The following is a 15,866-nucleotide window of genomic DNA, read 5'->3' on the forward strand; positions in this document are numbered from 1 at the left end:
ACGATGACTCGATTTGCGAACATAAAAGAAGTATTTTTATATATTCATATATATATGAACCGTTTATTTTGAAAGTGGCCTAAGTCCATTTGTCAATTATTTCTGGTTGCCCGTGGTTACATGTACAAATTCAAGTTATCTATCAATAAAGCATTTAAGGTTACTTATATTCGGAGTAAATACGATAATTCTGGACACAAAAGTTTTCAGAGTTAGTTCAATAATTGAGCCGTTTATTTTGAAAGTGGCCTAAGTCCATTTATACTTAAATTAAGATATTTATTATTGATAATGTCTTTATTATATGATAATGTCTAATTTTAATTAATTAGTGTTTAACAAGTTAACCTCAGTTTTTGGATAATTGCATTAGTTGAATTATCAGTACGTATAATTAATGCAGTTAAGCAAAATTTACGCAATATACATAATACATATTATGCAATATACAATATACATATTATGTACTTACAATTAAATATAAAACTTAAAATTTAATATTAAATTTTAGAAATTATTTCACCCATGGAGAAGAACAAAACGACAAGACTATTTAGTTCAGATAGTGAAGAAGAATTAGTAACTAATGATTTCAAAGAAAATCGAAAAAGAGAATTATAGAATAATATTCGTCTTCAGGGGATGAAGATACAGATAACAATGGAGAAAAGATTGATGAAACAGACATCCAAAAAGTGCAAAAGATTAAACGGAATTCAGGAAAAAGATATTGTACTTGTTCGGAACTAGCCCGAACATATGATAACTCCGGAGAGCTGGCTGGAAGTACGGGATCGCAGAGCGACGTCCGCCTGCGTCTAGGCTCGCTCGAGTCCGCTCGGTGACCGACCGGTCGTCCTGATCAAAGGCCGGGGCCTCGTAAGGCGACCACGGACCCTGCTGATCAAGCAACGTCGCGCGCCGACTGGGCCATGCCCAGGGACGGCGGCGAGAACAAGAGAGAAGAAGCACGCGCACGTGCCGACGTAAAGTGACACGCAGTGTAAAACGCAATGGACGCAATAAACGCAGTAGTAACGCAGAAGAGAATAACGCAGAAGAACGACGCAGAAGAACATAAACGTAGCTATATACAAGCGAAACAACGTCGCTTACGCAAGTCCCGCAGGACACACGTCCGTGACGTCAACAGTGCGCGGCACCCGAAGCACGCCAAGGACGTGCAACGAAACGACCTCCGTTGTTTCGGATGGCCTGCCCTTCCGGACGTAACGGCCAATAGCCAGCCACGGTCCCGAGGACGCATGGAAATGGAGCTCCGAGAGCTCCGGCTCGCAGGACGACCAAGTCGCTCCTGCGAGAAAGCCAAGTTCCCAATGGACACTTGGACGAAGGAGCGCGAACGCTCTAGGACTGCGACCGAGCCGCTCCAAAACCGCCAAGGCCCCCTACGGACACTTGGGCAATAAGGGAGCTCGAAGCTCCGAGGTGACGGTCGAGTCGCTCCTAAGATCACGGCAACGCTGTGAGCCCGAGATCACAAAACGAGATTCGAACCATTAGCCTCAACCCAGCAGGGTGTATCGGCGCCACCTTCAACTCAGCAGAGTATATAGAGCAGTGGTTCGAATCTGAAACGAAATACCGATCGCCCTAGGAAGCCTAGAAAGCGCGTCGGTAATCACCAGTACACGATGCACTAACGCGTAGCACTACATGCTACCTAAAACTGGGCAGGCAGAAGACAAGGCAAGGCAAGGACCAGGCACCGCGCGCCTGGTTATATATCCGGGCGGTCGAATCTTGCCCGCGGGCAGCGGAATCGCGAGCCGCGCCGTGTAGCGGCCGTGGTTGAACCTAGTGGGGGTCCCGCGCGCTCGCTCGCGAGAACCCGCGTCCCCCGCCGCTAGCGAGAACGCCCCGGGAACCAGGCCGCCCGCCCTGCAGCGTTGACTCGCACCGACTTTCCGTACGGCATCACGTACCGTACGGAACATACCGCCCGCCTCCGTCGCGGCGACGGAAGTCAGTGGTGGAACAAACCCCACCAGGAAGGCCGCACTCGCGGCCTGGCGGCCGTGAGGGCCTGTTGAACCCCTTCATGTTGAAGGTTGATTGGGATGAGCCCCTTTCGGATCCACAGGGAGCCTTACCAGCTTGACCAGTGGCCGGGTCAAGGTCGAGTCCGCTGTGCGCACCTGCGCCACGCGGACGTGCCTATCCGGGCCAGGCAACAAGCCGGTGATGTGGCCGAGAGGCCACCGAGTAGGAGAAAATCGGCTATCCGCCAAAATCACGAGGTCGCCGATGTCCAACGGACGAGAAGCGACGAGCCACTTGCCCTGGACCTGCAGCTGGGCTAGATATTCTCTAGACCATCGCTCCCAAAGATGCTCCGTCATATGCTGGAGCAGCTGCCAGCGCCTCAACCTCGCGATCTGAACGTCCCCGAGGGATCGCTCAGGCGGACACAACAGCGGGCGCCCAATCAGGAAGTGTCCAGGTGTCAGGGCCTCCAAGTCCTGTGGGTCGTCCGTCAACGGACACAATGGCCTGGAGTTGAGACAGGCCTCAATGCGAGCTAGAAGAGTGGCGAACTCCTCAAAGGTCAGTGCCTGCTCTCTTATTACTCGTCGCAGGTGGTATTTGACGGACCGCACTCCTGCCTCCCACAGTCCGCCGAAATACGGAGCTGAAGGAGGCATGAACTTCCAGGTGGTGCCCTGGTTACTCAAGGAGGCCGCGACCGGTCCCCCCAACGCCATGACCGCCTCAAATTGCCCTCGCAGCTCGCGGTCCGCACCCACGAATGTGGTCCCCCTATCGCTGTATACGGTAACCGGCAGGCCCCGCCGGGCCGCGAAACGATGAAAGGCCGCTAAGAAGGTCGGGGCCGAATAGTCACTGACCACCTCCAAGTGGACTGCGCGCGTGCTGAAGCAGACGAAGACAGCAATATATCTCTTGGAGGTGGTACGTCCGCGTCCTCGAGACGGACGCACCGCGACCGGTCCAGCATAATCCACCCCGGTGGCAGAGAACGGTGGATGGGGCAACACCCGATCGCGAGGCAGCGGAGCCATGAACGGGGTGATCGGGGTGCCTTTATGGCGTGTGCAGCGCACACAGCTCCGTATCACCTGGCGCACTAAAGAGCGCCCAGCTGGAATCCAGAATTCGCGCCTCACGGTGAGCAACGTAAGCTGCACTCCCCCGTGCAGCGTGCGTTCGTGCGCATCTCGCACAACGAGAGTCGCGAGCCGAGAGCGTCGCGGCAGCAGGACTGGCTGCCGCGCATCGATCGGTAACGCTGAGAATTGCAGGCAGCCCCCCACCCGCAAGAGGCCCAGCTCGTCCATCATGGGATTGAGTGGCCGCAATGCCGATCTCACCATCAATGCTCCCCCCCGCTTCAGACGGCCCAACTCTTCCGCGAAGAAGCGGTGCTGCGTAACCCGCAGCAGGCACAGTCGAGCTTCACTCAGCTCGTCCGCCGTTAAGGGTCCACTGATCCGTGGGACTCGCAGGAATTGTCGTACATAGGCCATCACGCGGATGGCCTTGCGGAAGGAGCATGCTCGGAGGACACCGGACCAGTCCTCCGGGTTCACGGCCACTACGTGAACCATGCGCCGTTCCTAGCAAATGCTTCGGTCGACCGCGACACAAGTTAGACCCGGCCAGCCCGCCGGGTCCTCGACTAGCCAGGAGGGGCCACGCCACCAAAGGGCGTGTTCTCGTAGCCCGCCGGCCAACAAACCCCGGGAGGCGCAATCCGCGGGATTGTCGCCGGACGGGACATGCCGCCACGAGGCCCGCGGAAGGCTCTCGTGAATGTACGAGACGCGATTGGCGACAAAGGTGGTCCATCGAGATGGATGCCCTGTTATCCAATGGAGCGTGACAGAGGAGTCGGTCCAACAAACCAGGGGGGCCTCGGCACAACCGAGCGCCTCCACAATGGCCTTCATGAAGCGCGAGAGCAGCTGTGCACCGCACAGCTCCAGGCGGGGCAACGATACCCGCTTTAGTGGGGCGACCCTGGTCTTGGACGCCAATAGAGCGACACGGGTGGTCCCATCAGACCGTTGAGCCCGTAAGTAGATGACGACGGCGTACGCCCGCTCCGAGGCGTCCGAGAAGCCGTGAAGCTGGATCTCCACTTCAGGCGACCATCCGGTCCAACGAGGAACTCGGATTGGAACGCGGAAACCTCCGCGAGCCCGGTGCTAAAGGCGTCCCAACGTCGCGAGAGCGGAGAAGGGAGAGCCTCGTCCCAACCGAGCCCGGCCAACCACAAGTCCTGAAGGAGTATCTTCGCCAGTACTACCATAGGCCCTAACCAGCCCAGGGGGTCGTATAATCGCGCAACGACTGACAAGATACCACGCTTCGAGATGGCCGATGGAGCCCCGGGTTTGACCGAAAAGCAGAAGGCATCCTCGACCGGAATCCAACCGACCCCCAGCACAGATGACCCCACGGCCCCAGGGTCCGGCAGAGGCACCAAAGGCTCGCGGTCCCCCCCCGGGATACCGGACAAGAGTTCCGGATGTGAGGCCGCCCACTTCCTGAGTCGGAACCCGCCCGCCATGNCCTTCGCAGCGCCACCGGGAGGTTTTAGCCGGTAGGAGTCCGGCATAACCCTGGCCCTTCCCCGAGGGTCAGGGTATCCATGATGGATTTCCTCCTCGTAAACAAAAAATAAAAAAGTGTCACCCCCTTTCTAAGAAGGGAGGGCAAAACAGTGATCCCTCATCCACCAGGGGATGAAGGAGAGCACTGCGGCTCGGGCTGGGGAGGGGGGCAAATCTGGGCGGACTAAGGATCCGTGGACGTCCGTGAAAGGGATCCGCTCGGACGTCATGCTCGGTCCCCAGCTCCGGTTTGTAGTGCAAAGGCTGGAGTCCTCCTTTCGAGTCGCCAGCGGAGCTGGCAATGAGAGAGGAGGAAAGGATGGCGGCGGGGGACGTCTGATTCCAGGTGCTCCGGTGGAAGGACCAAGTGACCAAGGAGGACCACCACCAGCAGCGGATCGTCCTCCGTAGTAGGGGTGGCACTGGTGCCGGAAAGAGGGAAACAAGGCCACTGGTAACTGGAGAGGGAATTGGGATCCGGGAGAGAAAATAGAAGGAGAAGGAGAAGAGAAGGAAGAGGAGCTAGCCCGGAACGGACGGGTGGCCCGGGGTCTCCTTAGCAGGTGAATCTTCCGTTCTATGGAGGACAGACGCCCTGCTGAGGAGATCTATAGGGACCCTATGTGTAGGGTCGTCATCAAGGAGGATACCTCGTCCGAATTGACTTCCGAGGTAGGTAGGGCGCTCGGAAATTCCGACTTATAGCCCACATGTCTAAAACCCTGAAAGGGACATACGTCGGGTTGATCAACCGCACCCTGGTCAACTCGGAGCTGATCCTGGGGACACTCGTCGTGAGGGCCAGAGCAGAGGATGGGAAGGAGGAAGCGGGGTCGGAGACCGCTAGGGAGTTGGGGGAGCTCCACGAAGAACTTAGGAGGGAGAGGGTCGATACCGACGAATCGAGGAGGAGCTTGAGGCCGCGAAGACCTCCATCGGGGCCACCCTCGCCCTCCCTCCCCTAACTCCCCATAAGAAGACCTACGCCGAGGCAGCTGGGGGAGCACATCGACGGGAGAGGCCGCAGGACCGGGGTCAGGGAAGGAGAGAGTGAGGAGGAGGAAAAGGAGGAGGATCTTGACCCAGGTCTCCTTCTCCTCCGGCTCATCGGGGGGGGTTCAAAGGCTGGGGCCTTCTCCGGCGAGGTGCCGAGTTTTAACAACTTGCCGGAGGAGGTTCCCAGACCAGCCTGGAGGCCGGCTTTTCTCGGTGTGATGAAGGAGCTAGACGACTATATGGCCATCTCTGCTCTCACCCCCGAACAGGTGGAAGTCCACAACTGGTTGACTGGGCAGATCCTGAAGCTGGCGGACGAGAGGGCAAGAAGGAAGGAGGGCCGGTCAGAATACGAGGAGCTGTCCTGGCGAATCGGCTGCTTTCTGGAGAAGAGGGAGACCCTCAGGACAAAGCCAGGTGAGATATCGAAAACGCCGGAGCCGACCCTCGGGAAGGAGATCCCGAAGTTGTCACCTCCGATTTCCCTGCGACAGTCCCCCGCCCCTGAGAAGGGACGGGAGCTGACGGCGGTCTAGAAGGAGGTGAAGAGGAAAGAAGAAGAAGGGAAGAAGAAGGGGAAGAAGAGGAAGCAGCAGGGGAGCGGACAGCCGCAAGCACACCCAGCAGGCGGCAAGCGGGGGTCTGGAGCCTCATCTTCAAGGAAGGAGCCGGTGAAGGGGATACTGGCAAAGGAGCTTGGGGGGACGAGAATGGACCCGGCGCAGTCGGCCCTCTGGAAGGCGCTGACATCCACCGGCAAGAAAGGGGCAAATATCGCTCCTCTCCCCTCCCTCTCATGAAGGAGACCAGCGGTGAGGAGCCGTGGTCAAAGGTTTTGGGAAGGAAGGAGAAGAGGAAGCAGAAAGAGGAGAAGAAGAGCGGACCTCCCCCTCCACTCCACCCTCTGCACCCAGGAAGGGGGCAAAGCAGCCAGGCAGGTGATGCCAAAACCGCCGAGATCGGCCGCCGTCGTTATTACCTGCCCCCACGGAGAGTATAAAAACTTTATGGCGGAAGCCAGGAACCGCATCCGGCTGGCGGACGTCGGAATTGACGGCTCCGTCAGGAACCGCCAGTCCCTCAATGGAGGGTTACTGGTGGAGGTTCCTGGCCTCCGGGCGGGGGCATCCGCCGACTTGCGGAGTTCCCCCCGTAGTAGTTCGCCCCGAGTATCGCATCCGAAGGCCGGTCAAGATCGCTGCAGTGCGACTGACCGGCCTGGATGCGACGATCGGGGCCGAAGAAGTGGCGGCCGCCGTGTCCCAAGCTGGGGGATGCTCGCCAGGAGATATCTCCATGGGCGGGATAAGCATCTCCCAGAGAGGGACCGCAGCTGCCGTGATAAAGTGCCCGATGGCGGCGGCTGCAAAGGTTATTGCAGCGGGGCGAGTCCACGTGGGTTGGACCCGAGCCGGGGTAGCGGCGCTGCCCGCCCACGCACAGCTTTGCTATCGCTGTTTGGAGCGAGGACATGTGCGCGAGCGGTGCACGAGTACCGTGCGGTTGTTGCTACCGCTGCGGTAACCCCGGCCACCGTGCCGCGGCTTGCGAGGCAAAGGCACACTGCCTGGTGTGCGCAGAAGCAGGTAGGCCCTCAGATCACGAGATCGGAGGGCCTGCCTGCAAGCACCCCCTCATGGAAGAGGAAAAAGAAGGGGAGAAAACAGGGAGGAAAGAGCGCAAATAAAACGGAAGGGACAAAGGCGGGGGAGGCCCAAACCCCCAAGGTTGCGCAACCAATCCTGCGCATCAAAGTATGGAGCTGGCCATGCCCCCTCTTCAACGAGGGGGACTTCGAGAAGGGAGGGGCTGGATCGGCCCCCCGCCGCGGCGAAGGACCCAGAGAAGGGGGGCCAGGCCGGCCTCCCCTGCGACGAGGGAGTCAGAGGGAGATGCCTCTCAGGATATCGACTCCGGAAGGGAGAATACCGGTCTCCTCCCCAACGAGGGAGTGGTCTGAGGACGGCCTGGCTTTCTCCGAGGAAGGGGACTCGGAGGTGTTCCTATTCACCCCCGTCGATTGATTGGGGGTCTGTTACTGTGGTGGGGTTATATCTCCCCCACCGACAAAATAGGGAGGGCCGTGGAGATCCTGTTCCCATTACGAGGATCCTGGGCCGGGTCGGGGATGTGGTACGACAGTGCCACCCCCGACCTGTGGTCATTACCGGGGACCTCAACGCCTACTCGGAAGAGTGGGGGTGCAGTCCTCGGCAGAGGGATCCTCGGAGCAGGGTCTTGGTCGAATGGGCGGCAGGACTGGACCTTCTCCTGATGAAAAAGGGATCCGCCAGCACCTACGAACGGCCGGGGGGAGGCGAGTCGGTCATTGACCTGACATGGGCCACCCCCCCGGCCGCCCGGATGTTCCGGGAATGGGCGGCGGACGGGGAGTGCGAATCACTGTCGGATCATCGAAATATAGTGTGGGCCTTCCACGTCCCCGCCCCCGCGCGGGTACTGGACCGCCGCACAGGAGAGGGGAGTCTTCCCCTCCTCCCTAAGAGATGGGCCCTCAATCGACTAGACACGGACGGGTTTCAGGCGGCCGTCCTTGCGGCCACATGGTATCTCAAAGGGATGCCGGGTCAGTGGGACCTTGGCCCCCAGGAGGGGGCCAGGGAAATAGTGAGTATCGTGGCGTCGGTTTGTGACGTCGCAATGCCCCAGGCGCCGGGGCCTACCCCCGTCGGCGCCGGCGGCCTACTGGTGGACGCAGGAGATTTCGGAACTCCTGCTTCCGCGCCAGAAGGGCTTACACCCGAGCCCGGCGACTGGACGGGGATGCCGCAAGGACGAAGGAGGAGTACCTCGAAACGAGGGAAACCCTCAAGACCGCCATCGCCGAGGAGAAGCGACGAGCCTGGGAGCAACTAGTGAGCTCCCTGGATGAGGATCCTTGAGGGCGCCCGTACAATCGAACGGTAGGTAAACTACGTCCGTGGGCGCTCCCTATTACGGAGACTCTCGACCACCGGGCTCTCGATGAGTTCCTGGATGACCTTTTTCCGAGGGCTGAAGGGGGCCCACCTTAGATCCCCGTTCCCGAATTGCGGGATGGGGACTGGGACAAGAGCCAGGAGGTCGACTCAGAGGAGCTCGCTGGGATCAGGAAGAAGTTCGAGGCCAAGGGGAAAGCCCCTGGCCCCGACGGAATTCCTGGCCGCGCCTGGGCTCTAGCCCTCGGCGAGGGAAACCTGTTCGAGGCCACGCGGGTCACCTTGAGCAGGTGCTTAAGGAGGGGGTCTTCTCCCCACAGTGAAGGAGGGCCAATTTGGTCCTCCTCCTAAAGGAGGGCAAGGAGCCCGGTAGCGCGTCGGCCTACAGGCCAATTTGCCTGCTGGACGAGGCGGCCAAGATGCTGGAGCGCATCATAGCTGACCGTCTCGTCCAGTACGTGTCCTCGAAGGGGTCGGGTCTCCACGACCGCCAATTTGGGTCCAGGCCCGGACGCTCGACACTGGATGCCATCCAGTGCGTCCGGGACGTGGCCCGAGTGTTCGTGGAGAAGGGAGGTGGGTGCTGATCGCGGTGTCCTTAGACATCAGCAATGCGTTCCACACCCTGCCCTGGCCGGAGATAGCTGACGCCTTGAAGTACCAGGGTGTGCCCGCTTATCTCCGGCGGTCCCTGGCGGCCTACTTCGAGGGCAGAGACTTCGCCTTCAACAAAGAGGGCGGGGTTCAAGGCCGGCGCACTATGGAGCGCGGTGTTCCACAGGGGTCCGTCCTCGGGCCCCTACTCTGGAACGTCGCGTTCGACCGGGTGCTGCGCACTCCGCTTCCCCTCGGTGCCAATGTTGTCTGTTATGCAGACAACACGTTGGTGCTTGGCGAGGGGAAGACCTCGGGGGAAGCCCACCTTCAAGTGGAGGTGGCATTGGTATCGGTGATTGATGCCATCCGGGGCCTGGGCCTCAAGGTGGCGTCCCGAAAGACCGAAGCTATATTTTTTCATGACGGAAGTCGAAGGGCGCCGCCAGAGACCCGGGTCCTAGTGGGTGGAGTCCACGTCCGGGTCGGGCCAACTATTAAATATCTGGGCCTGACGCTGGACAGCCGATGGGACTTTCGGGCCCATTTTAGGAACCTAGTCCCCCGGGGCTGAAGGTAGTCAGCCTAATGCAAACCCAGGAGGGTCCGGGATGGAGAGCCCGCCACCTGTACGTCGGTGTGGTGCTCTCGATGGCTCTATATGGGACGCCGATATGGGCGCCCCAATTGGCCGCCACCGACAAAAGCAGACGCCTCATGCACCAGGCGCTGCGACCTGTGGTCCTCCGGGCCATTCTGGGGTACCGCACCATGTCACACAGGGCAGCGGGAGCCCTGGCTAGCTCCCCTCCAGTGGAGCTCATTGCCGAGGAACGGCACACCCTATATTGGAGGGTGCGCGGGCTCCGCGAGGAGGGGGAGCTAAGAGCCAGGGATTTGAGGCCTCTAAAGTCCCAGGTCAGAGCCCGGACCCTGAGGAAGTGGGCAGACGCGCTGTCCGACCCCAGGGAGTTCGGGCATCGTACGGCCGAGGCTGTCCGCCTCTGTCTAGCCGAGATGGCGGACAGGGCTGAACGTGGATTGACGTTCCATCTGGTGCAGATACTCACAGGACATGGCTGTTTTGGCTCGTACCTGCACCGGATAGGAAGAGAGACCACCACTCGACGCCACCACTTTCTGGTGCTGGAGGACACGGTGAGCACACGCTGGCCGAGTGTCAGGCGTGGGCTCCGCAGCGCCGTGTCCTCGCCCGGTCAGTGGGTTGCCGGAAGGGGGAAATCTCGCTCCCGCACTTGGTCAGGACTATGTGCGGGAGCGAGGAGGCGTGGGGAGCTGTGGCCTCCTTCGCAAGGGAAGTAATGTCCCAGAAGGAGGTCGCAGAATGGGAGCGTCTCCCGGGGGTCCACCGAAGGGAGCGGCGGACGGGGCGGCGCTCCCCAGGGTTGGGAAGTGTGCCCGAGGTGGCGCCGACCGAGGAGACGTCCCTCCCTCGGCCGCCTCGAGCTCGACTCCGCGGGTAGGGTCGGAGGTTCGCCGATCCCCCCCGTGCGCCACGGGCACGAACGTAGGAGGAGTGAAGGCCCGTTTGGGGACGAGCCCCACTCCTCCGCCCCCCTCGACCGGTGTGTACACTGGAGGGGGCGGGGAGGGAAAGTGGATGTCCTCTCTCTCCCGGAATTGGGAACCAAAAGGCCAACCTGATCGGTCTGACCGATCGGGGCACCGCGTCTGACCTCCTCCCTGTGGTGGGGGGCTTGGGAGCGCGGTACTTAGGGCGTGGGGCTCCCGGAGCCCTGGGGCCGGGGTGTTGGGGAGGGAATGCGGGAGCAGTTCCCCTAACTCCCCTCACAACGATCCGATCGGTAGACATCCCGCAGGAGTTTTAGTCGGTAAGAGTCCGACATAACCCTCGACCCCCTAAGGGTCGAGGGTAACCATGATGGGTTTCTTCTGGGTGAACAAAAAAGTGTTTGCTGGGTATATATATATCCTTTTATAGCGTTAGTATTAAGATATTTTATAAGAAGATTTTATATTTTGTTTAGAAATCATTATACAAAGATGTTCGGAACTAGCCCGAACATAGGATAGCTCCGGAGAGCTGGCTGGAAGTACGGGATCGCAGAGCGACGTCCGCCTGCGTCTAGGCTCGCTCGAGTCCGCTCGGTGACCGTCCGGTCGTCCTGATCAAAGGCCGGGGCCTCGCAAGGCGACCACAGACCCTGCTGATCAGGCCGCGTCGCGCGCCGACTGGGCCATGCCCAGGGACGGCGGCGAGAACAAGAGAGAAGAAGCACGCGCACGTGCCGACGTAAAGTGACACGCAGTGTAAACGCAATGGACGCAATAAACGCAGTAGTAACGCAGAAGAGAATAACGCAGAAGAACGACGCAGAAGAACCTAAACGTAGCTATATACAAGCGAAACAACGTCGCCTACGCAAGTCCCGCAGGACACACGTCCGTGACGTCAACGGTGCGCGGCACCCGAGGCACGCCAAGGACGTGCAACGAAACGACCTCCGTCGTTTCGGATGGCCTGCCCTTCCGGGCGTAATGGCCAATAGCCAGTCACGGTCCCGAGGACGCGTGGAAACGGAGCTCCGAGAGCTCCGGCTCGCAGGACGACCAAGTCGCTCCTGCGAGAAAGCCAAGTTCCCAATGGACACTTGGACGAAGGAGCGCGAACGCTCTTGGACTGCGACCGAGCCGCTCCAATCCCGCCAAAGGCCCCCTACGGACACTTGGGCAATAAGGGAGCTCGAAGCTCCGAGGAGACGGTCGAGTCGCTCCTAAGATCACGGCAACGCCGTGAGCCCGAGATCACAAAACGAGATTCGAACCATTTGCCTCAACCCAGCAGGGTGTGTCGGCGCCACCTTCAACTCAGCAGAGTCTATAGAGCAGTGGTTCGAATCTGAAACGAAATACCCGATCGCCCTAGGAAGCCTAGAAAGCGCGTCGGTAATCACCAGTAATACGATGCACTAACGTGTAGCACTACTTGCTATCTAAACTGGCCAGGCAGAAGACAAGACAAGGCAAGGACCAGGCATCGCGCGCCTGGTTATATATCCGGGCGGTCGAATCTTGCCCGCGGGCAGCGGAATCGCGAGCCGCGCCGTGTAGCGGCCGCGGTTGGACCTAGTGGGGGTCCCGCGCGCTCGCTCGCGAGAACCCGCGTCCCCCGCCGCTAGCGAGAACGCCCCGGGAACCAGGCCGCCCGCCCTGCAGCGTTGACTCGCACCGACTATCCGTACAGCACGTGATGCTGTACGGAACAAAAGAGTTTATATTATGTTATAAGCGCCGTCTGCGTCTGCGCGCGCAGAAATAGCCGAAGCGTCCGTGTTGAAGGGATAAAGAGTATGAATGGCGTCTGTAACCTCGAAGAAGGAAGAGAGAGAGAGAGAAAGGGAGAGGGAGAGAGTGGAGGCGCGTAAGCGCAAGTGTATGGAAGGATGTCTGGGAGGCGCGAAAGCGTCGATCCGAAGGGAGTCTCGCTCGACAGCGGTAGGACGCGTGCCGGCGAGTGCTCGTAAAACCCGTGTAGACGCGACGCAAATAGGCGAGTATATAACGGCGGATTGTGTCCCTTTAGTGTAAAAGGCTGAACAATAAAAACTGATTGTGAAGTACGGTGTTAGATATTTCGTTCCGAGATCTCCGTTCGTCTCCGGACATCTACGCCGTGGCATAACCAAGTGGACGGATGGCGACCATCCTTTTCGAACCTGTGAACCTGCATTCTTCACCCTCTGGACTCGAGGAAGGACTCGCAGTCCGGTTACACTGTCTAAAGGAAAGGCGAACAGCTTGCTGACTCGCCTGTCTTCCGAGTGGCGACCGAGATGAGAAGGGAAGCATAAAGCCGGCACACGTCCAACTTCTGTGTGGCAACCGTGAGTGAAAGAGCTATAAAGTGAATGTCGTAAAATAACGTTCCGAAGTGAACCGAAGTGAACCGCCGCCTAAAGAACCGTGAAATTCCGCCCCGAAAGTAGCGTCGCCGATATTGAGAACGACCGCGTATTACTACATGCGCGGAAAGAAAAGTAGTTCCGCCATCTTGGAAAGGACGCGCTGAGCCGCCATAGCAAGCGGACGTGCGGAGAGTCGCGTGCGCGCATCCACGTTTATTGTTACATCGCCCACGTCGCGGAAACCGTCGAGAGTATCTGGTGCGAGTACGTGAAGCGAACTTTTACCGAAAAGTGCCCGCCGCAGCAGTAAGGACGAAGGAATCCATCCCGGTACGGATCTGGTAGACTGGAAGAACATCCGAAAGTGATTCGGCAACGAGGGACAAGGACTGCGCACGTGAATGACCCAGCGCAAAGAAGACATCAACGGTGAGTCGAGAATCTCATAATTACTACACAATAGCCGCGACAGAACGAAGATTAGTGCCGGCAGTACGCGCGAAAGGTTAGAATAACCTCAATTTGTAGTCAGTGCTTAGAACTAGCATTTCGAGACATTGGACGTAATTCCTATGTTAAAATTCGATTAGAGATTGAAAATCTAAAGTTAACGATACCAGAACCGTGAATATTGAGTAACGCGTTCCGGAAATATAGAATTTAACAGTTTTAGTAAGTGACATAAAGGAAGCACCCTTATACGTGAAGAGAATCGATACCGCGGAAAACCTTCTAGGTAACGCAAAAACGAATCTATAGAGCCCAGAAACGTCAAAATCGGATAACGGGTTCGCCAGATATTCAATAAAACATATTTATTGTCGCTGCTACTTGCAACTAAAAATTAGAGTCACTTTTCAATGATAGAATTTGATCTAGAAGACCGACAGCAAAGCCGCTAGAATTTTTAGAAACGAGACGAAAAACCGAGTCTATTGACATCTTAAACGTCCAATTAGGGCGACTAGAACGCGAAATATTAATTATTTTCATTCTAAATTGACTCATTTCCGATTAAATTTGGCACCGTAAGGTCTAAAAGCGAACTTTTCCCACGAATCTCTGAGCAAAATTTGGCTTAGATGCTATAGTAGAGTAGCTGAAAAGAAACCAGAACGCGTAAAGTCAAAGGGATTAATTAACAATTACTAGAGTTACCGCTAAACAAAGATTCAGTGTCAGAAAAAGTCATTTTACATCACTATTTTGAGATAAAATTTGAACCAGACATCCGACGTTATTGCAACTTAAATTTTCTAAAAGGAAATAAGAATCCTGACTTATTGACACCTCAACGATGTAATTATTGCAAATAGAACCAGAGATATTAATTATTTTGTGGCAAAAAGGCCCTTTTCCGAAGCAAAATTGTATAACCAGGTATCTGAGCAAATTTTCCAACCGTAAGACTCAGTCAAATTTCGCTTAGACGTTTCATTAGGTAGTGTAACAAGCTATTTGCATGCGAAAAATTATTAGGATTAAGCAACAATTGACCGAGATAGACCATTGACAGTTTTAATAACATAGCTTGCAGTAAAGTGTTAGCGCTTGTCACGAAACAGCATTTTCGAGCACTGTGCGCATTTGAAGCGCTAATATTCAAAAGGCAGAGCAAAAACTGAAGCTAATGACACCTCAGTGATTAAAATCGGGTCACTCAAAGCTGAGATATTAAATAAACTAATTTTGAAGTCGCTGCGACATGCGACTAAGAAATAACATCAATATTTTGAGATAACTTTTTTGTTTAAAGTCAGATTTTGACGCAACTTGAATTTTTAGTTAGAGAATAAAAAACTGGACTCGTAGACACCTCAAACGTGTAATTACAACAAATAGTTTGTTTAAAATTAATTATTTGTACCAAAAGTGACCACTTTTCGACTCAGAATTGCATAATAAGGTCACAGAGTGAACTTTTAATAGGAAAGACTTAACTGGATTCTATTTAGACACTTTATTAGCTAACATTGAAACATACTTGGACACACAACATTGCCAGGATTAATTAACAATTTACTGAGCTATTGTTAATATAACTTTCAGTCTTCTCAGATATTAGATAACCCATATCCTGTGTTCCTAATTTACTTTCCCGATTAAATTCGATTAAAAGCAAAGGAAACAAATAAAATACGTGTTATATTAAGCGCAAGATCTAATTATCTGTACAAGTAGACAATAAATAAACCAGATAGCTCGAGGTCAAGGGACACCGAGGTCATTCGTGATACTCTAAGACATAAGATTGCGAGCGTCGTCCCCTCGCGACATACCTCCATTCGTTAATTAACAGTGTATAATAAACATTTATAATATTTAACCGTAGTTATAAGGAATAGTTAAGCTTTAGTATATAAGCGAACATCTTACCCGGTGTAATTATTGCGTGTTTTGTTTGTGTTCTTCTTATAATATAGCTCTTATGTCTTATGTTTTATTTTGCGTCGGATGTTGTAATATATTTCTAGTACGTAAGGATTATCTCGTGATCATAAAAAAGCGCAAACGTAGGTAAACTCCCCGCGACACAACTACACTTACGTCATATCCGCCTAGGATCTCGAGGTCGTTTTTAACAAATCAATAGAGTAGAATGCGATTACTTTCGGTTAGCGAGAAATACGATAGATCCGTGAGACTTTGGTAAGACGCGTAGAGAATCCGCGCAGAAAGAGAGTAAAAATGTCGATCGCAGAGGGCAAGGGTAACTCTAAAGGGGATGTAATGTTCATAGAATTGAAAACCGGACCCGCAACGCGATTAGAACGAGTATACGGACCCTCGCAACCGATCATCAAACCGCCGACGTTCGTACCCGAAGAAAGCCAAGGCCTGAGTAGGACCAC

General features: G+C 55.6%; 1 protein-coding gene across 1 annotated transcript; it reads right to left on the minus strand.

The window, feature by feature from the left end:
• Positions 1-2,060: 2,060 nt before the first annotated feature.
• Positions 2,061-3,590, minus strand: LOC112588730 (uncharacterized). Its single transcript, XM_025299453.1, has one exon. It carries the CDS (start codon positions 3,588-3,590, stop codon positions 2,061-2,063), a length of 1,530 nt encoding a protein of 509 aa, XP_025155238.1.
• Positions 3,591-15,866: the final 12,276 nt, after the last annotated feature.

This window comes from Harpegnathos saltator, unplaced genomic scaffold, assembly GCF_003227715.2.
Source record: "Harpegnathos saltator strain DR-91 unplaced genomic scaffold, Hsal_v8.6 scaffold279, whole genome shotgun sequence".
NCBI lineage: Eukaryota > Metazoa > Arthropoda > Insecta > Hymenoptera > Formicidae > Harpegnathos > Harpegnathos saltator.

Bases quoted from the DNA above. Each gene is read 5' to 3' on its own strand.
- LOC112588730 (XM_025299453.1), bottom strand. From the start codon at position 3,590: ATGGTTCACGTAGTGGCCGTGAACCCGGAGGACTGGTCCGGTGTCCTC.